Below are 24,661 nucleotides of genomic sequence, written 5' to 3'. Positions count from 1 at the left end.
GAGGCTCCAGGGGGATGAGGCTCAGGGGGATGAGGTTCCAGGGGGATGAGGCTCAGGGGGATGAGGCTCAGGGGGATGAAGCTCCAGGGGATGAGGCTCAGGGGGATGAGGCTGCAGGGGATGAGGCTCCAGGGGGATGAGGCTCAGGGGGATGAGGCTCCAGGGGGATGAGGCTCCAGGGGGATGAGGCTCCAGGGGGATGAGGCTCCAGGGGATGAGGCTCAGGGGGATGAGGCTCAGGGGGATGAAGTTCCAGGGGACCGAGGCGCTGAGAGCCGATCCCCCAGCACGCACCCACGGCCGCGGCCTGCTGCGCTCCCCGGCAGGGCCCCGGGCCGGGCGCCGCCCCGGCAGCCCCGCGCCGCGCCGGGCGGGGCGGGCCCGGCCCCGCTCGCTATTAAAGGCGCGGGGTTCGGCCGCAGCCGCGGTGCTGCTGCTGGTGCGGCCATGGCGAGCTACGTGCAGCTCAACACCGGGGCCAAGATGCCCATCGTGGGGCTGGGCACGTGGAAGGTACCGGGCCGCGCTCTCCGGGGCTGGCGGCGTGAGGGGGACGGGGGAAGGGGGAGCGCGGGCCGGGCCCTGCAGCGCTGCCGGCGCCACCGACACCCGGCCGGGCCGCCGCCGGGATTTGGCTGTATTTCAGTCCGGGCTTGCTTTGGATGTGGTGGCTTTCTTAGTTTTCTCTTGGCGTGAGAAGGGCCTTCAGTGCTGTGTCGTTGAGAGCTTTTTTTGCCGTCGCTTTTGGCAGTCGCAGCCGGGGAAAGTGACAGCTGCGGTGATGGCTGCCATCGATGCCGGCTACCGCCACTTCGACTGTGCCTACGTGTACCAGAATGAAAACGAAGTCGGGGAAGGGATCCAGCAGAAAATCAAGGAAGGCGTTGTGAAACGAGAGGATCTCTTCATCGTCAGCAAGGTACGGGTCTGGTGATACAGGATATACCAGGGGATACCTTTGTATTTTAAAGTAACCCCTCAGTTCTTTCCTTACCTACTCTGTTGTGCAGCGTGGAACGATTGAGAACATCACTTAAGCTATTCCTGAGACTCCTACTTTACCTTATCATGTGTTAAGACCTATGCAGGGTCCATACCACAAATTTGGGTGATGCTTTCGACTTAAGTCTTAATCAGTGGAACAAGGCTACCTGTGCTGTGTGCCAGGACACCGTGCAGTCATGCACACATTGCCCAGTGTCACAGGCCACTCCTGCACACGAACAGGCCCCACGTGAGGAGCTGTGGGATGACCTGGTTTCACATCACTTTCCCAAGGGGACAGGCACCCTGCTGAACGATACAGAAGAGTTCCAAGAGCTTTAACCCCAGAGGTCACAATGTGCCTTGGCTTTTTGTCTCCAGCTGTGGTGCACGTTTCATGACAAGCCTCTGGTGAAGGGAGCCTGCCAGAAGACTCTTGCTGCCCTGAAACTGGATTACCTGGATCTGTACCTCATCCACTGGCCTCTTGGTTTCAAGGTACAGTAACAGCTGTGCCCTTGGCTTTGTCAGTGAGTGGCAGTTATGAAGAGCTCTGTGGCTTTATAGCGCAGTAATTTCATCAGTTGCACAGGTCATCCTGTGTGTATTGTGTAACAGCACTGCCCTGGCGCTCAGCTTTATTGTGGCCGTGTGAGCCAGGCTGTTGATTTTTACCTCTGAGATCCCTGCTTGCATGGTATCTGCTGCCCTTTTGGTCATGGAGGAGGCAGACCTTGAACCCTAGGAGTAGTTTCCCTGAGAAGTTATATCTCTCCTGTTGATTATTGCTTGTGTTGCCTTCTACAAATCCCAAAGTCATGCTTAGTGTGGTTCCTTCTTTGTGGGAAGAGGGCTACACTTTGCTGTCTGACAGAAGTTCTTTCTTCTGCATTTTACAGAGTCACAGAATAAGAGATTGCTTATCTTTCATTTTTGTCCTTAATCACTGGGTCCTTAAATACAATCCCGCTTGAGCTGACCTTTGCTATAGGAGCTTTAGCATTCCACAGGCTCTGGAATTAAACTTTTTAGTTCCTAACTCTTCTACTGACTGCATGCAAAGGAACTGATGTCTCAGTCTGAATATGTGCAAGCTTTAGGCTTTCAGTGAGACTCAATCAAAATTTTCTCTCTACCTCTTGCTACCAAGATGAACTGTTCTTTACAACATCTTTATTTTTAAAATTAGTTTCACATGGACAGAACTATTAAAGTGAAAATGTGTTGTGGTGTAAATAATGCATGAGTAGAAAATAACTGGTTTTGAATGAAGTTGATACCTGGCACATAGTCCTAACTGGAACACAGGGTGTTCTAATCTTCCCTATGCTTAAACAATGAGACTCCCCAGGAAAGACCTGTCAGGAAATCTCCTCCAGGATGAGGTGAACATATTCCAAGTCCCAAGGGGGTTCTTATCATACATTTCACTAAAACACTTCATTATGAGCAGGTAACGACTGTGTATTGTTTATAAACTGACTGTAATTCTACTTTGTATCTTACAAGTGGAGACTTAAGTTTCACCATGTGGGTTTTGATGAGCCAGGGGACATCAGAAGTATCTGTCCTTATTGGGTTGACTGTAGGCAAAAAACCTGTAATATCATGTGAAAACAAATAAAAGACTGAAGACTGTAGATAGTATTAGTGTCTAATACATATGTAGATAATTAGTATAATAATAAGGATTATTTTGTCCTGTAATTAGAGTGTATAGGATCATGGTCTCCAGCTGGTGTTAACCCAACCTCCCAATAATGTGTGTTTCAAGCCATTTCTCTGTCTGACAGGCAGGAGAGGACCTGTTCCCTGTAGATGACAAAGGCGTTGCAATCCCCAGCAACACTGACATCCTGCAGACATGGGAGGTGAGTTCAGCCACAGCAGGAGAAAGTTTAGACTGATGAAGGTAATGAGAGCACCAGAGACTGCTGAGAGCAGGAGACAATCTCATGTGCTTAGAGTTCCTTGGAAGGACTCACTGGTACAATAGCAAATTGTTGTGTAGCAATTCATCATTTTGCACTTCTAACTTGCTGTGAATTTCCATAATCTCAAAGAATGAGTCCTTTGAGCATGGGAGGCATGGCACATATACACCAGTGCTCTGAGGTTTTTTTCCTCAAACTTGAACTCTGAAAATCTAAACACTTTTTAGGCTTCTTCTGAAGGAAGCATGTGCTCTTCAGACCCTGCCTTTGTATATTAGATGGTGACTTTGTGCTTCTTTCTGCCAGGCCATGGAAGAGCTGGTGGATGCTGGCCTGGTAAAAGCCATTGGAATCTCCAACTTCAACCATGAGCAGATTGAAAGAATCTTGAACAAGCCAGGACTGAAGTACAAACCTGCAACTAATCAGGTAAGCTGCACAGTGGCAGAGGCAAATGTTTGGTGGTGTTATTTTTTGTGTGGTCATTTGTTAGGGTTTTTTTTAAGAAAATGACAAAGATTTTCCTTTGAGGTAAGGTTATAGAGAGACTGGAGTAGACACTACATATTCATGAGTCTCGCTCTCCAGCTGCTTCTGGATGCCAAGGTGCTGGTTTTTTATGAACTCTGTGCTACTGCTTGGAAATCTGGCAGTAAGCAGCTCCAGAATCCCTTCTTGGAGGAGGAAAGGAGGAGGAACACAGACAAGCTCTAAAAACTTCCTTGAAGTAGAGTAAGACTTGGTGTATGTATGTATAGAGAATTAGATGATCTTTTCATCACGCTTCTATGGAGAAGCCAGTTCCTGTGGCTGGTGACTGAGGGAATTGATCAGGAATGTTTTATGGACTCAAGGTTTAATGAGGGTTAGGAGGGAATGGAGTTGCAGGGTAGGCAATAGACTAGAAGTTCTCTAGACAGCACTTGAATGAAATCTTAGGAAAATCCAGATGGCAGGAGACCTTGGGAGATGATCTGCTCAGGGGAGCATCAGCCCTGAGATCAAACCAGGTTGCCCAGGGCTTTATCCATCTTGAAAACCTGTGAGGATGGAGACTGCCCAGCCTCCCTAGGCAGCGTGCTCTGCTCCCTGACCCCCTCGAGTGTATGGCAGGGAGAGGGAGTTCTCCTACAGCCAGTCTCAACCTCCCTTGTCTGCACCTTGCATCTGTTGCCTTCCTCCAAGCACCACTCAAGAGCTTGAATCATGTCCTTCTAGGTACTGAGAAGCTGCTCCTGTAGGAGGCTGAAGCCTTCCCCAGGCCCCACAAGCCCAGCTCCCTCAGCCATTCCCAGTACAGCAGGTTCCCAGCCCCTGCCCATCTTGGAGTTTTTTTCTCTGCTGAATTGATGGCAGGCTGTCAATGTTTCTGCTGCTGAGGGGAGCTGGGAAAACGGGACACAGTATTGTGAAGGTGTCTGGCAAGGATGAGTAGAGGCAAATGATCCCTTCTCACAGTTTACTGCCTGTGTTCCTCCTGCCAGGGCTCACTGCTGGTTCATGTCCCACTCAGTCTATGACACCCCAGGTCTTTTCTAGCTGCTTTACAGGTGTTCAGGTTCCAGCCTGTGCTACTGCCAGGGGCTTTTCTCTCCCAGTGCATGGCTTTGTGTGCAGCCTTGTTGAATTCCTTCAGTTTTTGTTTGCCTGTTGTTTCTGCCTGAATGGGTCTCTCTGAAGTGGCAGTCCTGCCCCTGAGTGTGTTGGCTGGTTGTTCCCCAGTTTGACATCCCCTTCAAGACTGACATGATTATAGAGTGGCACAGGTTGCTGAAGAGGACAAGTTGCAGGCTAGACCCCTCTGGGATTTGTCTAGGCTTGGCCTTGATTCTTATGGCATTTGAAGGCCTTTTGTCAATTATTGATACTGCATTAGTAAAATTGGGTAACTTATTGTGGTAATTTAAGCATAGTCAGCCCCAAAGAACTTTCAAAAAACTTAGTGTAAGTTTTATACCTTTCAAACCTTTTATGATACCTCATTTGCCACTATCACAGAATGATAATTACCCTTATCTCTGGCACAGGAGTCACTGATCTTGGACCTCTGACATTTGTAAATGCTCTCAAGCTCTAAATGATTATTGACTATAATAAAGGTTAGCACAAAGCATTGTGTCTTTGGTCGCTGTCCTTCATAAACTGCTGCTTCTGAAGAAATGCTTGCAAGCCTGAGAGCTTGCTGTTACTAACACTTACCAGCTGGGCTAGTAGTGAGAGTGCTTCCTGGAAACACTTTATCTGTGCAGATATCTCACATGTAACCCCTCTGTCTTTCTTGTTATTCCCATTCTTTATTTGAATGCGGCCAGGATATGTGTTGGTTTCAATTGTAGTCAGAAATTAATTTAGCAATGTAGTCATTACATAACAATGATGCTAATACTTAATTTCATTTTTCAAATTGAGTGCCAGTGGACAGGTGAGGATGGCTGTGTCTTGCTTGTGTTGCATAAATTCTACCTATCAAATAGTTGAGAAAACTAAATGTTATATTACTCCTAAACAGCTGTCTTTCTGCATCTGCTGAAGCAAAGTAAATATGTATAATATGTCCTAAAAATGGAGCTCCTTGTTCTGTTTAATATTCCAACATATCTCAGAGGGGAAACAGGCATGCAGGCCTCTGATAACAGCAGGCAGCTAGAACCATAAATAAAGTGCTCGAGGCTGTAAACTGATCCCATGTTTTGCACTCCCTTGCTCCACCTACCAGCAGCACAAGTTTCCAGGGGCTGCCCTCAGTGCAGCTGCAGGAGGCTCAAATGGCAGAGCACTCCAAAGGGTTCTTGCTGTTGCCTGCTGAAAGAGAAGTCATGTTCCCTGGTGTGCAGCTATCCTGAAAATCCCTCTGTGCAAAGTATTGAATATTCCTGCTCATCCACTTCCCCCTGCCACGTGAACAGTTCCTGTTCCATACTCCTTATCTGTGCATTTGCCTGCCAGGGCTCAGATCCACTGTGAAGGAGTCTGTACTCCATTATGCAGCTCTTCTGGAAGTTCATGCTAAGTGCATGTGTGTTTGTAAAAGGTCTGTAATGGGCAGTGGGCTGAAGGTCTAAAATCTGTAGCAGGCAACCTTTCTCAGCATTTTCAGATTAGAGGTGTTTAGTGTGAGTATTGACACAAAGGAAATAAAAGACTAATGAAACAATGCTGACCTTGAAGTTAATATGGTAGCTGTAAAAAAAAAATTATGACATGTTTAATTAGGGGTGAGAAGAGAACTCTGTACTTTGCTGGTCTGCAATCCTCTTGCTATGGTTTTACAGCTCTCCTGGGTGTGTGTTTTACTGTCCCATTAAAGCAGTTGTGTAGCTGGTCACCCATGTGCTGGAGATGATCTGGATCAACAAAGTTTTAGAGTTTTGTCACAGTCCTCGGACCCCTCACTGCAAGGAAAGCTACTAGAAAGAGTAGAAAAGGGGTGGGACATAGAGACAATTAAGACTGTATTGCTTAGAGACTATTGAGTTAGCACAAAAACCAGCATTTGATTAAAAACTAATCCCTGGAACATGTTAAAGCAGTTAAGTCACTGTCAGTCTGTACTTGTATGTTGGCAGGTGGAGTGTCATCCATACCTTACCCAGGAGAAGCTGATCAAGTACTGCCAATCCAAAGGGATCTCTGTGACAGCCTACAGCCCCCTGGGCTCTCCTGACAGACCATGGTAAGACTGCTTTGCCAGGGAGCTGGTGTGGATTGTTCTAGAAGCAATGAGACTACATGTGCAGCATTAACTTTTCATCCAGATACAGATCTTTACTAGGTTGGACCTATGGAGGTTTCTTGCCACTGATTTCTTTCCTCTGTGTAGGGCTAAGCCTGAGGATCCTTCCCTTCTGGATGACCCCAAGATCAAGGAGATTGCAGCCAAGCACAACAAAACCCCAGCACAGGTGGGTAGGAGCCAGAGCACCCCTTTGTGTAGCCCAGCATGAAGGACAGCTAATGACAATGTAGAGGACAGGCTGGCTCTTCATTCCCTGTCACCTGTGGGGTTAGGTAGCAATACAGGTTTGTTCCTTACGTGGCCTTCCATGCTTGCCAGGGTGCTCTGATCACCACAAGAAACATTTTCTTGACCCATCCTCAGATGCTGCTGTGTTGGTCTTCCCATCTCAAGTGCTGTTGCAAAGAAGGGAACACTTGAATAGCCTACTCAAAATCTGGGTGAGCAGGAAAGGAATTGAGTGTCACCAAATTTCAGGGGAGAGGAGAAAGGAAGCCCTGTGGGATTCCACCACTCCTCTACATGCACTTCAGGAAGTGCTGTTTAGAATTCAGATATAATTTGAAAAGCAGCTCCAAAGAGTGTGTCGATTCTGCTGAGCTGTAGCATTTACTGTAAATAACTGGTAACAGGCCCTGCTTGCCACGGAGCAAGAGCCATTCCCTCTGTGATGCAGTGCTGTGCCTCTTGCAGGTTCTCATTCGCTTCCACATCCAGAGAAATGTGATTGTGATTCCCAAATCCGTCACCCCTCAGCGCATTGTGGAGAACTTCCAGGTGAGTCATTGAGGTGAGCTGGGTGCTGCCATGCCCAGGGATGGATTGGCTTTCCCTGCACAGCAAGCAGGGATCCTTTCCACCTTCCCAGGTGCTCTTCTGACAGGAAGGCTCCATGTGTTTACCTACAGTCTCCTCTAGGTAAACTTCACCTCAACTAAAATTACAGGAGAGCAGGAGTGACCAAAACTTTGGGAAAAACTATATCCTGATAATCTGAGCAGTCACATTGTGATTCTTCCTGTTCTGTGTCATGTGAATGAGTCATTTGACAGCTGACTTGGGGCCTGAGTGCAGTAGCACACCCCAAAAGAGTTCTGTAAAGCAAGCATATTTAAGGAAATAGTCCTGGTGTCCACAAACCACGTTGCTGCTCTTGATTCAGTCATCCTGGACTGGACCCAGTACTGGATTTTGCTTCCAAACACTCAGGGGCTTTAGGTGGAATATGGAGGTCACAGGAGGAAGGTGGAGGCATTCTGCTACACAGTGCCCCCCAAACTTCTTAAAACAACTGGCATGTGTAACTGCAGCTTGAGATTCTGTGATTCCTGCCTCTCCCTGCTCACCTCCCTCTCCCATTCCAGCTAGAGGAGGCTCAGAAATCCAGACATTTTGTCTTTGTCCTTTCCTTTCATGAGGCAGTCACTTCCAACAAGCACCCGACACTGTGGGCTTGTTCTTTAATTCTGTGATTTTTTTCCTTAAATTTTTTGTTTTGTTTTGCTTACAAGCACTGATTTATTCAAAGAGGTAATTTCTGGCTTTTTCTCCTGTTAGGTGTTTGACTTTGAATTGACTAAAGAGGAGATGGCAACTATTCTCAGCTTTAATAGAAACTGGAGAGCCTGTGAAATGATGATGTAAGTGGCACTTGCCTTTTTTTTAGCTATTAAGTTATCACAAAGTTCAGTAAATGAAGTTACAGATGGTAGTCTTGGCTGAAATTCAGGGTATGCAAACTATCTTTGAATGGGTCATCTTCAAAATAACTTTCCAGAGTAAGATTTTTTTAAATGTTCATTTTATGTACCAAAACATGATGAGCATTGAGCAAACTTCATTTTCAGTTCAGTCACCAAGAAACTCTGTGGAGCTGGAATTGCAACAGGAGGCTTCTTACTCATAGTTTTTCTGTTCATATCAGAGGAATGAGCATGATGCAGACTTAAAATCTTGATTAGCTTTGCTTGTGGTGTTTTCTCTTTCTTCTTTGTCAGTCTTAAGTACATTACAAAATCTGTGTGTTCTTCAGGAGTTGTTGGGAAGGTAGATGAACATTCAAAATACAGTGGGAGGATTTGCAACTTGGAGGTGTAGAGCCAGATATGAAATACTTTTTGGAAAGCTGGAAAAAAGTTGTTTCTGTCAGTAAACAGCAAAACCTTGACTGAGTTGTCTACAAAGCACCTCTAGGTCCCATCACCCAAACACCAGAAGGCAGTCAGAGTCTTTTTGTTTGGAAATGCAGCATGTCACCAAGGAAAAGAGAAACAGATTTGGCTTTTAGAGTTCATCTCTTCCCATGGTGGTTCTTTGAAGTGGTTACAGCTGCAGGCAATGTCTTTGGGACCTGAGATAATCTTTGCTTTTTGGTTTCCTCCAGGTGCAAAACTCACAAGGGCTACCCTTTCAATGCAGAATACTGAAGATGGTTTCCTGCCTTTCTCCAGTCTCCCCAGCTGTGCTTCTGCTGTTGCCCATGAGTTGTCTGTGTAGCTTTTTCAGTGCACCAGACACCCCTCCACACCCCAGTTTTTCTCCTCCTTTTTTCCCCACAAAGATGCAGTATATGTACTCGGTGACTTTGTGCTGTGTTCTTTTTTGGAAGAAGGAAATGCTGAAATGGTTCTGAAGAGCACACTGTGTGTGGGGACTGGTAGATTTTCTTTGCCAAACAGTAAGTCTGGAATTGGTAAGCAGAAAGTATTGAGCAAGTTTGAAAAAGCAGTCACTTTTATTGTGGAATACTGTGATTTGGAGCTAGTGACTATTGTTGTCTGGAAGGACCAGGATATTGGCAGATGTTGCATAATGAGGTCTGCTTTTTTTTTTCTGATTACTTTTGGGGTTGGTTTTGTTTCTTTGTAACACTCCATACCTTCTTTTTCCCTCTTATTGGAAGTATAAGTTGATTTCTAAGTTATTTCTACATGGGTAGCTCTTTGAAAAGTGTATAGATCCTGGTTTCTTGGTGATATAAAAGCTGTTTTGCTTATAATAAAATACAGTTTCATTACTGTGTGTAATGAGATGGTTATTTCAGCAGTGCTCTAATGGTGGTAACGCTGGAGCAGCTGTATAATATCAGCTGTCTCTAGAGATTACACAAAAGCAAGGAACATTACCATCCCCCACAAAATCATCTGTTGATGTTGACTTCTTACGTGTGCCTTGGGAGCTGCCTGCTGTTCTCATGGCTGGAGAAACTCTGTTTGTGCCTCTCTTTAAATAGAACTGTTTTGGTTCTGACAACCAGTACAGTCATGTTTAATTCGGTTTTTATTTTACTGAGGTGATAGTATACTTCTGCTAGTAGAAAACTTATTCCACTCAAGACTTGAAGCCTAAGCAGCACCCTATGGGATTGCTTTAATAAGCAGTAGAAAACTTGCATTTTCCAGTGGGGAGCACATGGTGCAGGAAGGAATTCTGTGCTTGTACAAGATACCATTGGCAAATAGAGCAAAAATGGGTTTCCAAGTGAATCCTGTGTCATTGAGCTGGCAGATGAGAAAATGCTTTGTTCAGGGAGCACAGAAAATTAGGCTGGTACTGAACCTGTGGTTTGTGAGGTGTGTTTGTCCCTTTGTGGTTTTCACAGTACTTGCATATGGTGGTTTTAAAGCTGTGGCTGCCTGAGAACTGCTCAAAACTGTTCACAAAATGCATTTGGGCTCAGGTAGAAGCAGTGGCTAATGTTGGGTGGCTTTCTTGCATACTCCTGTGAGTTTTTTAGATGTCTGAGTAGGTCTGGGATGTGAGTGGTCCCTCTGAGGAGGTCGTGGAGGCCTGGCAGAAACGGGATTCTCTCTGAACAGATGAAGAAAGGAGACACCAGGGCTGTTAATGCACCAATCTAAATGGTAAATGTAGGATTAAATGTAGGATTGTGATTCCAAAAATGCGTAGCAAACCTTAAAGTGAACTTGGCCAGGTTAAAATCTAACATGCAGGCAAGATGATATCAAAGTATTTGTGAAATAGATGGTTTGTTTACTGATTCTGATCAAAAGGAGTCTGGCTAAGGAGTCATACTAATTGAAAATTACAAAAAAAATCTGCTTTCTCAATGTGATGGTTAAAATTTGTTAGAAATAAAAAATTCCAAAGTCTTTTTAAACATCTTTCCAGTAATGCTGAGACCAAAATTAGCATGCAACACGCTTTTGGTCACAATAATTTACAATAGGCTGAACAGACAAGATTCAGTTAACTTAAAATTGAGGAGGAGAGAATCAGTGTCTGACTTGAAGCAATATGCTCCTCTAATGCTGAGTCTTCTAATACAAATTGATTGTAAATCACTTTAAATTCTGGGCTTAAAAGCATGTACAGAAAGCTTCAGCTCTGCGAGTGTTTTTGGGAATCTTTAATGTGATAAACAAAAGCCCTAAGGCATCTAAAAAAGCCAGAGGAGCTGATGTTCTTTGCTTAGGCTGAGCTGTGACAGAAAACTCTTTGGGGCAATGTTGACTTGCTTGCAAATAACATTTGTGACGAGTGTGTTCTGGCAAGAAGTTACACTGAGGGTCAGGGTTTCCAGAGCAGTACATCAGGTTCTGTTAGCTTCCTCTGTTTTCATTTCACTGTAACTTTATGAAAGTTTGTGCCTGAAATTTTCCATTCTGGGAGGAGGAATTTTCCTGGAGCCGGCTGGGAGGCAGAGTGCCGCGCAGCCGGAGGAGGAGCGGCGTCATGACAGGCGCTCTCTGTGTGGCACTGTGCAGAGGAATTTGGAAAGGGCCCTGCTGGGACACGGGGCAGCTCCCAGCCAGCAGAGGGCTTGGATTTGGTGAAGTGTCCCAGTGGGAGTGGAGGGAAAACAGAGGAGCACCTGAGTGACAAGCTTGAGCAGAAAGCAGGCTGTTGTCAGAAGGCATGGGAAGGGAGTGACAGGAAACCCTGTCACCCTTAATGGCTTGGATTGCTTCTCCAAGGGTAGATATAATTAAGGCTGAGATAGAGGAAGAGGCAGTTTTCCTTTAGTCTGGGTTGATCCAGGAATTGTTACAGTAAAACACAGTCTGTTGTGCCCCCATGCTTTGCCATACTCTCCTGCCTACAAGAGCAGAGATTTCCTTTCATCTCCTAAAAGGTAAAGTGGAAAGATCAAAGAGTTGCATATCCGGAGCTCAGCATTCCTGCTAACTGAGCTCTTCCTGCTGAAGCTGTTCACAGCATTTGTTTTTGTATTGTGATTTGATAGATCTCTGGGTTTCTGATCAAAGACATTTTTAAGGACAAATACAGTCTTGTAGCTCTTCCAATGAGAAGTTGGTTGTGTTTTGTTTTGTGTTCTTAATTTAAGAACTTGTAGTTCAGCTCCACCTTGTCAGCCTCTTCCTAGACATTCTGGGGACTGTGCTGCAGCAGCTGAGCGAGTGTGATACTGTAGCACACCCTGGGAAGAGGATTCCCAGCCTACAGGAAAGATTAAGAGCACCTAACAGAAAAAAACATCCTTGGAACTGGTAAAATCAGTACTTGCACAGAATTTGTTTCATTTCCAGCTGCACTTGCTGCTCCAAGTGATACCAGATTAGCAGAGCCTTGTTTAATGTGTAAAAGAAAATGGGTCTCACAGAACAGATCCATTTCCATGGTAGCAAAGAATGATGGTGAACTGATATATCAGGGAAAACAGGCAGAGAAAATCAGCAGTTATCTCATTAAAGAAGGCAAGATGCTGTTTTTGCAAGTTTTTTTGTGTAGTAGAGGAGAATACAAGAAGTATTTGGAATTGGCATCTTGCTGGTTGCAGGTAGGACAGCACAGTCTGACATGCACAGCATGTTTGTTTCAGGTTGCAGTTGATGTTCCTCTGAGAGAAAATAGCTTTATTTCTGCTATTGGAGCACAAATACACAGGCCTGCCTGGCTGGAGTCACTTTTCATATGATGTTCTCTAACTTAGTGTTTGCTTCCCTCAGGGAAAGAGGAGACAGGAGCTCTCCTCTTGCTGAGCTCACAAAGCTGCACAAATACTATGGAATGCACCTGTTTCAGAGCTGTGAAAGCTGGGGCACAGGAAACTACAGTGTTCAAATTCAGAAAAGAAAACCCTGGCTTTGGATTTTAATCTGTCTTCACAGTGTTGAAAATACTCCAGATTTCTAGTTGTCTTTTGCTTAATTGGAGCACAGAACAGTTAACTTGGGACAAATTATTTTCATTTCAGTCATTAATATTCCTCTAGTGTATCATCTGCAAACTGTCAGGAACTATTTGTCATCTCTGCCTTGTCCTTGGTTCCTTTAAAAGCACAGAGCCTTGTCTTATTCTGGCAGGACCTTGTTTATTTTAGCTGTGAGGCAGCTCTTAAAACTCTTAAATAGGCCACGTTGCTCTTGCATTTTAACTTGTTAAAGTGCATGGTACAGGACCTCTGTTATGTCCAATGATGCTTCACACTTGCAGTTTGTGAAGAATTGCCATCTCTTATTTGTCTTGGGCTGATTTGCTGACAGATTTCTTTGATTCTTTGTGTTTTTACAGCACAGGACATAACAACTGATCTATTCCAGTCACACTTTGCAAGCTGCTCCAGGTTTGGTAAACGTCTGGCACAGCTCCTTGTACTGGTGCCAGGTCAAGGAAAGTCATAGTTCTACTTGATTGCCATCTGTATAAATTATTCCCAGGCCATTGATTATCCTAATCAGTCTTCTGTAAGCCTTTTTTAAGAATCAGAGGAAGGCAAGGACCAGTACTTCTTGTGCAGGATTGCATGCAAAAAGTTCATGAAATAGATTTGTATCTGCCCATCTTTGGCTTCTCATTCAGTTTGCTTTTGAGTGATGTTAACCTCAATGTGAGAGAGCTTGGAATTACAATAGACAGAAAACTTGAGCAGCAATGATCAGCGAAGAGTTTGGGAGTTTTACCTATTGTTCATGACCTGTGTTACCCAGTTTTCCCTCCAAAATACGGACATAACATTTTACTTTTTTCACCCAGCCCCTTTGGAACTTTTCATGAGGCTTGACTCTACCAGAATGGATGAACCCCACAATAAAAAGCTGAAGTCATGGGACAACACATTGTGATACAAACTGCTAAGCTAAGGTGTTTTCATTCTACTTGCCTCATTGGCACAGATAATGTTGCTGCTGACTAGGAGTGATCTGTGTGTGGGCTTGGTGTAAGAGCACTGCTCACATCTGGTAGAAGCTGAAAATCAGTTTGGGACACTATCAGCCTTTCCATGCAGCTCCTGGCAGCAGGCTCGGGGCTGTGCTTGCTGTGAGGCAGCAACTCTCCTCTGGAAAGGCATTTTGTAAATAGGGCTGTGGCTCTGCTGCAAAACAGGGGGGCTTTATTTCCCAGTAACTGACACCACCCAAATTCTTCTCCTTTTACCTTTACTAAAGTCTCTGCAGCTGAAAAAGATCTATTGTCTCTGGAACAAATGCACAATCTCTGGCTTCTAACTTGTTTTGAATTTTTTACTATTATATGGCTACTGTGATCATCTAGTCTGACTTCCTGCCTACCACGGTCTATAAACATCCTGTAAATAGCTTCAAGTCTGATAGCTGTGATTAAATTGGAATGTGGTTAGAAAATTCCTACAAAGTAGAGAATATTTCAAGACAGGCTGTGTGCTACAGCCTGCAGTGGGTATTGCTGCTGCTGCTATAATTGACAGGCTGAATACCTGGGAGCAGAGCACCTTCCACAGAGTTCACTTTCTAATTGCACCTAGGATGATATCCTGCAACTGGCCTTTTAAATGTAGCATGTTCAGGAGGAGAAAAAAAGAGAATGCCCATTACAGGCACCTTCCTGTCCATATCACTGCATTATATCTGTTCAGTGCCAATTCCTGATAGATTTTTCAGACCTCTTTCTTCAGGAGAATTGCTGTAGGAAATCTGATTTTGATGGGAATTCCTTCTGTTGTTTCTAGAGCACCCGTTACTCAAACATCTTGGGAAAGTCTGAAGTAGCTCAAAGATGTCTCATAATTTCCTTTATAAACTACATAAAAAATCAGTTGGAAAAGGATATCCATAAAGTGTGTATCCTACTCCTGAACCTTAATTCCACAATTATCCTCTCTGCATGCAACGCTGAGCTGCATTGTTCTTATCCTGGGCTGCAAGAGCCTAAAGCAAGTACAGGAGTTTGGAGTCAAGTGTTAAAGAGCAAGTCTTGATTAACAGAAACCTCATTAGAACACCAGCATGGGCTGCAGCAGCACTGACTTTATTTTATTTTTTATTTTTTTAACCAGAGACATCCTTTGTGTCAAAACACAAGCAAAAAGTACCCAGGGAACAGTACAGGAGAGCGAAAATTTGCTGTTGGCTTCTGTGAAGCTGCCCAGCTTTTCTGCTTGCTAAATATGACAGTTGCCAAACAAAATAATTCCTGTGTATCTCCTTTATCAGACTTTGGATTTTCTAGGAGAGATTCACAGTCTCAACTGATAAAGACAGTATTTATATCCTCTTGTAGATACTCTAAATCAAACATACAAGTCTCCTAGTAGTTTATTAGTTTTTAGCAGTTCATAAATAGGAAACCTCATTAAGGAAAGAGCTCCTGAATCATAATTCAGCAGTGTCCTCTAAGGAACTTTGAGTCTGTTACACTGGAATTACTGAACTCAGCATCTCAAGCCATTCAGATCTTCTGATGTTAAATGGATTGTCTTTTGCTAATAATTAAAAGATACTGTATGTATTGACTTTTGGTTCAAAAGTATTAACTAATCAGAGAATTTAAATTTTCTCTGAACTCTGTCAGGATTTATGGTTATTACAAAGATTGCTTTTTCCTAATCCCAATATATGGGTTTATTAAACTTCATTATCATTATGAAATTAAGAGAGAATACATATTTTGCTGCAACTGAAAATTGTGTTACAAGAGCAGATAAAGGACTGATACAAATAGTTGTTTAAAAGGGAAGTAACTATCCATGTTCAAAGATGAAGCTTCAGAATGCCTCTGAGTTACCTTCTCCCATTTTTTAATACATATTTCCTTTCTATCGTGAATTAATACACAAAGTTTTGCAAATTGCTTGAAATAACAATAAATGGTCTGAATCCCTGGAGGATCTGAAGCTGATGGCTGTGTCAGTCTTCAAAAAAAAGGATAGTCCCTGTGATTTCTGCATCTAGGACAAGAGAGCATGATTAAAATATTTTGAGGATATAGATAAAGGAAAAGGTTTTTTTTCCCTGGTAAAAGAGCTACAACTGAACTACATTAAAAACAGTGTGTCTGCTTAGTGTACCCAGGGCAGGGGCAGTGGATTCTCTGTAACCTTCACATGTATCAGTGACCTCCTCATCAAAGGATAATGTATCTTTTGCTCAGCTGAAATTGCCAAAGTTCCCTGAGATACTAAACCTCAGTCCTGGGAACTCCCAAGCCCCCAGGATGCTGTCAGCCACAGGGATAACCTGGGAAAACTGAGCAAGATGCACATCTTGGTGAGTGTAACCACTCTGTTATCTAGGCACTGCCTCAACAACCTTGGCAGGAGTACATAGGCACAGCTCTTCCCTTCAAAAAAACCTTACAACTCTCATTCTTAAACTGGAGTTTATTTACTCTGACTGTCCCTTGTGTAAAGGAGCCAAAGTAAACGGGGGGGAAATGGCTGCTTATTTCTTTAGGAATTTCCAGCTGATTCTGATTTTCAGGCAGCAGTTTGGTATGCACCCAGTACAGGATATCTTAAGAACATTGTGCCTGCAGAAATCCCAGCGTTCCCAACCTGCAGAGGACGGGCAATGCTCTGATAAACCCAAGTGTGAGATTCCAGCAGATGTGATGGCTAAGGCTCCCTCTCTTTTTATTTTTAAGTGAGACTATCAAGTGTTAAGAGGATACCCAGTGCTGATCCACTCCCCACAGAGCCTGGAGAGGAGGAGGCACTCACTCGTTTAATGCACAGATGCGGTAGCGCCGCTTGAACCCCAGCAGGGTCTGCATCTCCTCTGCAGTCAGCTCAAAGTCAAACACCTGCACAAAGGTCCCAAACAGCTGGGTTACTTCAGTTTGCTTCAGTTTTCAGTGAGGCAAGGCAGTTTATTGGCAGAAACAATACCAAAAGCAGGCTGAAGCACTAGGAGGTGTGCAGAGGGCACCCATGCAGGGGGAGCAATGAATAAATTTGTGAGGTTACAGTGCTGGTGGGGTCTGCAGGCATCATTGTTGTACCACATGGGGGTAGAGTCTGGCTCTTACCTGATGTGTTTTAATGAAGACATGGCTCCTTACTTTCTCAATGGCTTTTTGCATTCATGAAGAAGTAATAACCTGTGTGGTATCTGACAAAGGTTTTGCTGGTTCTAAGTTTGAGGGGGGTGGTTTGTACCACTGGCAGAGTGGCGTTTTTTCCTGTGTAGTTTAACACCATTAAGGACTCTGTAAGGTACTCTCTTACCTTAAAATTTTCTTCAATGCGCTGTGGAGTGACAGATTTGGGAATTACACTCACATTTCTTTGAATCTGGAGGCGGATAAGCACCTGCAGGGACACATAGGGAATTTACTGGTGAGAAGTTCTGCCTGTCTTCTGAAAGCCAAAGGTGCCTGTGTGATTACACAGAGCAGCTCTACCAGTAATCAGAGAGGGTTCACAGAGGAGAAGCACCACCTAAACCCTTCCTAATTACTAATGAGCTCATTAAGTCCTTATCCATCTCTGAAACTGAGATGACAACCAAGGAGTGCATTGAGCAAGAGCTGGGGATTGGCAGGTAAAGCCCAAAGCCACTGGTGATCTTCTGTCCATCACTAAAACTAAGGTAGAGAGAATATTTTCCCAAAGCATCAAACTACACAAGACACATCTGGGAGTCCATACTATTATTCCATAATACCTCTGTAAATAGTTACTTTAGCACAAGTGGGAAAAATACATGTCAGCAGGGAAAATAACTCTGACCAGTATTAACCTGAGCTGGGGTTTTGTTGTGCTTGAGTGCAATTTCCTTAATTTGAGCATCATCAAAAAGGGAAATATGGTCAGGCTTGGCCCTGTGAAAATAAAAAAAAAACAAAACCAGGCTTCAGTAGCTGAATGACCCATTGTCTTCTCCCTCAAGCTCTGTATCATAAGAATATTATTTAAATGATTAAAAAGCACAATCTTGCTTTTTAACACTTTAATTTAACATCTTCTTACTTCAGTTCCTGCCTTCAATCGTTTCTTTTATAACAAGTGAGCACATGAGAAGAGGCCTGAATTTTCTAGTAAAAACAGGTCCCTGTAGCATATTTATGTCCAGCCTGGGATCAGGCTGGGAATTTCTTTGATCCACATCCCAAGAATTTCATCTTGTCCTTTACAAGCACAGCTGCTCTGGCAAACGCCCTGTCCCAGGTCAGAGAAAGCCATGAAGATGAGAGTAAAAGCAAAATTTCTGCAACTTACCCATTTAAAAACTGAATCCCTTTGTCTCAGCAGGACTGCAAAGTTGCTATTTTCATAAACATCTGCTGCTTTTTTGTTTGGTTTGTGTGGGTGGGGGTTTTTTTAGTTCAGAAATTCTCTTACATGTTTAATAAGCTCACCAAAGCTCAGTTAAGAATTCTCTTCTCTGCTTCGTCAACCAATTGATAGTTTTCTTCAAAATATGGAATTGCAGTGAACTGAATATCACAGTAAGTGTGAGGTTTCTGTGGGTGTGATTTTTAATGAATTAGTAAATCTTTTTCTAATGCCAGTAGTTTTACTCTGAGGTTTCATCCACATCCTAAGACTGGTTTACTGCATTGACTCCAGTCTATATCTAAGAAAGAAATCTCACAAAACATTCTTACCCTGGCCAGTTGGGTGCTCCAAGGGGACAATATGCAGTGACAGAGATCCCTTTGGATTGGCAAAACTTAATCAGCTCTTCCTGAGGAAGACAAGGGTGGCTCTCAATCTAAAAAAAATAATAATAATAAAAAAATTAGCTTTCACCTCTCAGAAGCAGAAAGAACTTCAAGGTTTAGCATCACTGTGGTGACCTACCAAGTGCCACATCAGCTTTGAAAGGTGGTTCTTTTTGCAGGTGTGGGTTTTTAAGGGACTTTTAAGAGATGTTCCATCCAGTGCAGCACCCCAGAGGGGTGTGATGTCAGTGTTGAGGAGCTGCAGGACAATTTACCTGATTATTTGCAGGTTTGTGTCTTAAGCCTGGTTTGCTCAGGAGCCGGTCGATCTGTTTGCGGTTGAAGTTGGAGACTCCAATAGCCTTCACCATCCCCACATCCACGAGCTCTTCCATAGCCTGGAAACACCACAGAATCACACTTCCCATTAAGTTCTGTCATTTTTATGTGGTAAAAATCTTCCTGGCTGTGCTGTGAGAACAGTACATGAACAGTGGGGCTCTGGTCAGACTCAGGATCTCACATTGTCTGTGACCATTCAGATAAATACCAGCAATATTCACACAACCCCTAAACTAGTATTATTAGTAGTAAAATATGACTATTTTGGAATACTATCCCCAGGCAGACCTTCACACGGATGAAAGAGATTCTTTCAGGGTAACTCCTCAGCTAACCAAATAATCATGCCATGATAAAAAGCACCTTCTTTGGAACAGAGCAGCTCAACAAGAAGCTGTTACGAGACAGCTGGAACAGGATGGATCCTGGTGATCAACACTGATTAATTTCCCAAGAGAGATGTACCATTTAGCAGCTGGATTATAGGATAAACCCCACAATTTTCTTTCACACCAATGAGCAATAAAACAGCCAGACAGCCCTAATTAGATTGTCACATCCAGCAGAAAAGAAACAGGGGAAAAGAATCTACTACCAGCCTTTAGAGCAGGAGATCCCCTTGTTCCAAAGCAGAAATAGTTTTCATTGAAGTTGCTGTCATAGGCAGCAGCCTGAAATGCCCACTTTTTCCCTTCAGATGAACAACAAAAATGTGCCTTATTCTCCATCTGACAGAAAGCCAAAAGCATCAGTGAATTCCTCTGACTCTGTTGAGTTTCTTACCTGCTTTTGGCCTGGCTGTGCTGAGCACACGGTGGGAGTGGAAGGGAAAGGAAGCCCAAACCATCAGCCAAGCAGGAATTTGAACTCACGCCCAAGCCTGGTCTCCTGTGCTGCACAGAGAGCTTAGCAAAGGACTTGGGCCAAGTCCCACTGCCTTCTAAAGGCAGAAATTCAGGTGTTCTGGTACACTGGCACAGGCATGTTGGTTTTCCTGGTGTCTGGATGGCTCAGGTGCAACAGGAGATGAGCACAGCCAACAACTAAAGCCACCAAAATTTACCTAGAGAGTGGGGTAGGGATGAGAGCAACAGCATTTGTTAGCTCGAGCCACTGCAGGGTACACACAGAGTCAAAGATTTCCTCTTGTCATGCCAACCCAGCCAGTTTAGCAAGCAGTAGATACAAAAATAGCAAAATTTTGGCACAGTGACACAAAAAGGAGCCCAAGGACACAGAGAAATCAGCAATCTCGAATGCTTGATGTTAGAAATTCTCTCAGAACAATTCCCACAGTGGAAAGCTTAGAGTTTTCAGGCTGTTATTTCAAACTAGCAAGATATTTTTGGCCTGTAAATGCATGTACCTCCCACGTATCCAGAAAATCTGTATCGCTGGGAATGATCATGCCGTTTCCATCTGCAGGAAATAGCTCCTCTCCTGCCTATCAACACAAAAAGAAAAGCAACATTAAGGTCAGCTGAATTATAAGTACTTGAAGAAATCACTTAGAAATTTGGGCAAGCAAGTGGAGCTGGAGACACTGAGCTGGAGATCCTGGCTGATGTTTGTGGTGGGGTGAGACATGGCTGAAATGAGAAGCCTGTACCAACAGAGAACTCTTCAAGAAAACCTCTCTCTTGGGACCCTGTCCTGCAGGCACTTCTGTGTGCCTCAGGCTGGGAGAAGGCCAGGGAGGTGACACGATGGGGGAACCAGGATTTATTTAACCTGGGGGTAGAGAGAGATAAGAAAAATCGGAACTAAGTAGTTCACATGCTTGATTCTCGGTGAGGAAATGGCAGCCAAACCCCACACTCTAAGAGAAATGGGTGGAAATTCTATCCATGACTTGAAAATGCTGTGCAGGGAAAAACAAGGTGGTTTTTGTACTGCAAGACCTAGTTTAAGCAGCCATGACCTTACCTTTCCTCCTGGGCTCTCCCTGCAGAGGTTTATCATTATGTCCTAACGAGGTTTACCAACACTCCTCCTTGGAGAGGGTTAAAGACACGTCTGGTCCCAGAGCAAAAGGGGCAGAGCCCTGACAGATGGATCCCAGGACTTAAAGCTGCAATACCTTGAATCCCATGGGACTGTGCATCAGGTAGAGATCCAGATAATCCAGCTGGAGGGCAGCAAGTGTTTTCTGGCACACCTCCTTCACCAGGGATCTCTCATGGAAGGTGGACCACAGCTGTGGGGGAACACAAAGCCTGGGAGCTGCTCTCCTGCCCTCACAAAGGCAGGGAAACACATGGCACAGGGGCAGCTCAGGAGGTGGCACACCTTTTCATCTTGAGGAAGTGCCACTTGAGGCACCTTAATTTATTTGTGGTACTGTTAAGTAAGTGAAATGAGAATGGGCTACTCTGAAATTCCATCAATTATTGCAACAATTAAAACAAAGAAAATAAGTGAAGCTGCTGAAAATTGACCCGCCAGCTTCCAGCAGATAGAAGTTACTTTATTTTTCCTACCATTGTTGTTGGGGGGAAAAAACACAACAAAGCACAACACACAGGAGCTGACAGGCCGAGGCCGGCGGCGCAGCGGGAGCGACCACGAGAACAATGGCCCTGCTTCCTATCCCAGAGGCCACCGAGAGCACAGCCTCAGTTCCTGTCTCCGTGGCTGACAATGGATGTGGACTACAAAAAAACCCTCTCAAACCAAGCCTTTTGTTTCTCAGGGTTGACCTATGCCTTCACAACCCTCCATCCACAAATTGCTTTGCCCCGACAGAGAGGAGTTAATTCCCAGCTTCATCCCGTGGCACTTTCCGTGTCGGGATTTTGTCTCTCCTGCCTAGAGCTTGGCCCCATGTGAGAAGCACTGTCCAAGGACACACCTTGCTGACAATAAAGAGTTCTTCTCGCCTCACCACGCCCTCCTGCATTTTTTGTCTCAGCGCATCCCCGATGTCGCTCTCGTTCTGGTACATGTAGGCACAGTCGAAGTGGCGGTACCCGACATCGATGGCAAACTTCACTGCCTCCCTTGCTGCTCCCTGCAGAGACTGAAACCAAAGAGGAGCCAGTGATTTGCTAAATAGCAGAGGAAGAAGATTCCTGTTCTGCAGATCTGGCGTTTTTAAGCCCCCGAATAACGAGGGTATTCCAGTCTGGAGCTGGCTTTCATGGTATGTGTGAAATCAAATGGCAAAAGGAGTCACTGCTGAGGTGCCTGAGCTGATCCACCCTTTTTAAGGATTGGAGGTTCACCTCGGGACACGAGGCTATCTTGAAATAAGTTCTAATTTCCCCAGAAATTAAAAGCAACTTTAGTGTGACATACTGGTGGTATGAGGAAACCAATCACCGCTGGAATGAGCGCTGGCCCTGCACAAAAACAATCCAGCTCTTGCTGACACAGGACAGGGAGGTGAGGAGACTCAAAACACTCCAGACAGTGCCACCTCCTGGGTAAAACACACACTCAATGGCAAAATAAACCACTTCACATTCTTGGCTTGGAGACACCAGAGAGCTGCTTGATGACTGAATCCAGAAAATGGCACTCCAACAGAAACGTGATTCAAAACCATGACCACCTCCTACTTTTTTTAAAAAAAATGATAGCACTTCTCCAAGTTTTTCTAGTGTTTAGTTGGTTCACCTAAATAAATAAACAACAAAAACGTATAAAACACAGCAATTTTTCCCCCACAAGGCTATACACAACTAATGAGCCAGTTGAAAGGTTTGCAGGTTTTCTTTTTTGCAGTCCCTTTCCCCATGTGAGCAGGGCAGCTCAGGAAGCAGGCATGGGGAGGCAGGCTAGCAGTGGCCAAATGCTGGCATCTTTGGAGCACCCCATCCCTTGGGAAAGCTGCCATGCAGGAGCCATTGGTATCCTGAGGGGAGGAGCCCGTGGAGAGCAAAGGCAACAGTGCACCCTGGGATTACATAAAACTGTCCTGTGAGATGTTTTTCAGACAAAATTGTCACTTGTTTCATTTTACAAGGTGCTCACTGAGCTCGGCTTCGGGTCAGAGCCACCGGGTAGGGGAGGCCCAGTTAGTGCACCAAAACACCAGGACTGCTGTGGGAGCCTGGAAATCAAATAACTTTAATGAAATAATCACCGTGGGCTGGGCCACCTTGGCATTACACCACAGAAGACGTTGCTTTGTGGTGGCAGGGATCGTGTGCCCAACATTTTCCTTCTCCTTAAGCCTTAGCAATTTCTATTAGAAACTTAAGTTCCTTCAGAGAGCTCCTCTATCACAGCCCTGTGCCCCAAGAGGCCCCCCCAAGGCACAGAGTTACCCCCTTTGTTTGTGCACATAGTTAAATGCTGATTAGTATCAACTGACCCAAAAATATGGCAAGAATTTAAGATATTTTTATGGTGACTAGAAAAGTGCTTCACGGAGCTGGGAAGGTTTGACATAATTTGTTTCCAGTCTCAAATCCAGGCAAAAATCTACTTTTTCAATTTTTTTATCTTTCTTAAGAAAATCAGTTTCTTAAAATGTTCAGCTCATTTCCAGGCTCATTTTACATTTGTAATTCAGTATATTCTCAAACCTACTCTCTCTTACCTAAATCCATTAGGTAACATTTGCAGGTAAAGAACCACCCAAACTCTATCCCTGCAAAGTGCTGCATACTCTTCTGCTGCCAATAAAAATAAGTTACCCTCAGTCTCTAAGGAATTATTGTGAATTCCCAGTTCCAAATCTACTTATTACCCATTAAGATCCTTTATCTACACACACTCACCAAAGATGACCCCTACATGATGGAAAGGGGAAAGGGGAAAGGGGAAAGGGGAAAGGGGAAAGGGGAAAGGGGAAAGGGGAAAGGGGAAAGGGGAAAGGGGAAAGGGGAAAGGGGAAAGGGGAAAGGGGAAAGGGGAAAGGGGAAAGGGGAAAGGGGAAAGGGGAAAGGGGAAAGGGGAAAGGGGAAAGGGGAAAGGGGAAAGGGGAAAGGGGAAAGGGGAAAGGGGAAAGGGGAAAGGGGAAAGGGGAAAGGGGAAAGGGGAAAGGGGAAAGGGAAAGGAAAGGAAAGGAAAGGAAAGGAAAGGAAAGGAAAGGAAAGGAAAGGAAAGGAAAGGAAAGGAAAGGAAAGGAAAGGAAAGGAAAGGAAAGGAAAGGAAAGGAAAGGAAAGGAAAGGAAAAGAAAGGAAAGGAAAGGAGGAAAGAAGAAAAAAGGAAAAGAAAGGAAACCAACAAAACACCAAAATACAAATTAAAACGAGCTGGGCAGAAGTTTTTACTTTTGTGGCATATATTTTTTTCCCCATAGCTCAGAAAAATCTTGTACCTTGACTACCTCCACTTGGCTCAAAGATTTTCTGCAGGCTAGGAATAAACACCTGCACTGCCCGAGACATTTCAAAAGGCAATATGGCACAGAGGATTTGCTGCATTCCCCCATGAGGAGATTGCTGAAAACAATCTGGTGTGATTCTCAGCCATCTGCTGGTGTCCCCTGCCTGCCCAGAGGTCCCCAGCTGCAGAGGTACCTGCCAGGTGCCCAGTCCCAGGGTGGGCATCCTCGCACCAGAGGGCAGCTCCAGGTACGTGGCCATGTGCAGCCTCCTCCCAGCACCACAGGCAAGGACAGCCTGTGGAGCTCTTGCAAAACCTCTTAAATCAGTTTTGTCCCTCCCTCGTGCCTGCTGACTGGCTGCAGACAAGGAAAATGTGGGCAGAAGTGCTATAATAAGAGGAGGCAGGGATTTTGGGTTATCTCACCCTTCAAGGAACTTAAAAACTGATTGCAGGCTCCTCATGAATTTTTTGAGTGGGCAATTTTGGCAATTTTGCATTGCTTAAGGTTGCAGGTGTTTGTATACCCCATGGTCTCTCCTT

The 24,661-nt window shown here is 44.6% G+C and overlaps 2 protein-coding genes across 3 annotated transcripts; one reads left to right on the top strand and one right to left on the bottom strand.

The window, feature by feature from the left end:
* The first annotated feature begins 352 nt into the window (after positions 1-352).
* On the top strand, positions 353-9,675 carry LOC134549526 (aldo-keto reductase family 1 member B1-like). The gene is made up of 10 exons (XM_063395138.1): positions 353-513; positions 752-919; positions 1,366-1,482; positions 2,778-2,855; positions 3,225-3,347; positions 6,485-6,591; positions 6,739-6,820; positions 7,348-7,431; positions 8,212-8,294; positions 9,038-9,675. Exons 1-10 carry the CDS (start codon positions 448-450, stop codon positions 9,078-9,080), a joined length of 951 nt encoding a protein of 316 aa, XP_063251208.1. The 5' UTR covers positions 353-447; the 3' UTR covers positions 9,081-9,675.
* A 6,615-nt stretch (positions 9,676-16,290) lies between these two features.
* On the bottom strand, positions 16,291-24,561 carry LOC134549523 (aldo-keto reductase family 1 member B1-like). Of its 2 annotated transcripts, XM_063395134.1 has the most exons (9): positions 24,313-24,561; positions 21,692-21,859; positions 20,921-21,037; positions 20,207-20,284; positions 18,774-18,896; positions 18,442-18,548; positions 17,574-17,655; positions 17,060-17,143; positions 16,291-16,635 (listed from the first exon to the last, which is right to left on the bottom strand). In XM_063395134.1, the coding sequence occupies exons 1-9, from the start codon at positions 24,376-24,378 to the stop codon at positions 16,549-16,551; spliced, it is 912 nt and encodes a 303-aa protein (XP_063251204.1). In that variant the 5' UTR covers positions 24,379-24,561; the 3' UTR covers positions 16,291-16,548. The 2 variants fall into 2 exon arrangements, with proteins under 2 accessions (XP_063251204.1, XP_063251203.1); XM_063395133.1 differs by lacking the exon at positions 16,291-16,635 and having other exon boundaries at positions 16,671-17,143.
* Positions 24,562-24,661: the final 100 nt, after the last annotated feature.

This window comes from Prinia subflava, chromosome 4 (assembly GCF_021018805.1).
Source record: "Prinia subflava isolate CZ2003 ecotype Zambia chromosome 4, Cam_Psub_1.2, whole genome shotgun sequence".
Lineage (NCBI taxonomy): Eukaryota > Metazoa > Chordata > Aves > Passeriformes > Cisticolidae > Prinia > Prinia subflava.
This window is presented reverse-complemented; position numbering and strand designations above follow the sequence as displayed.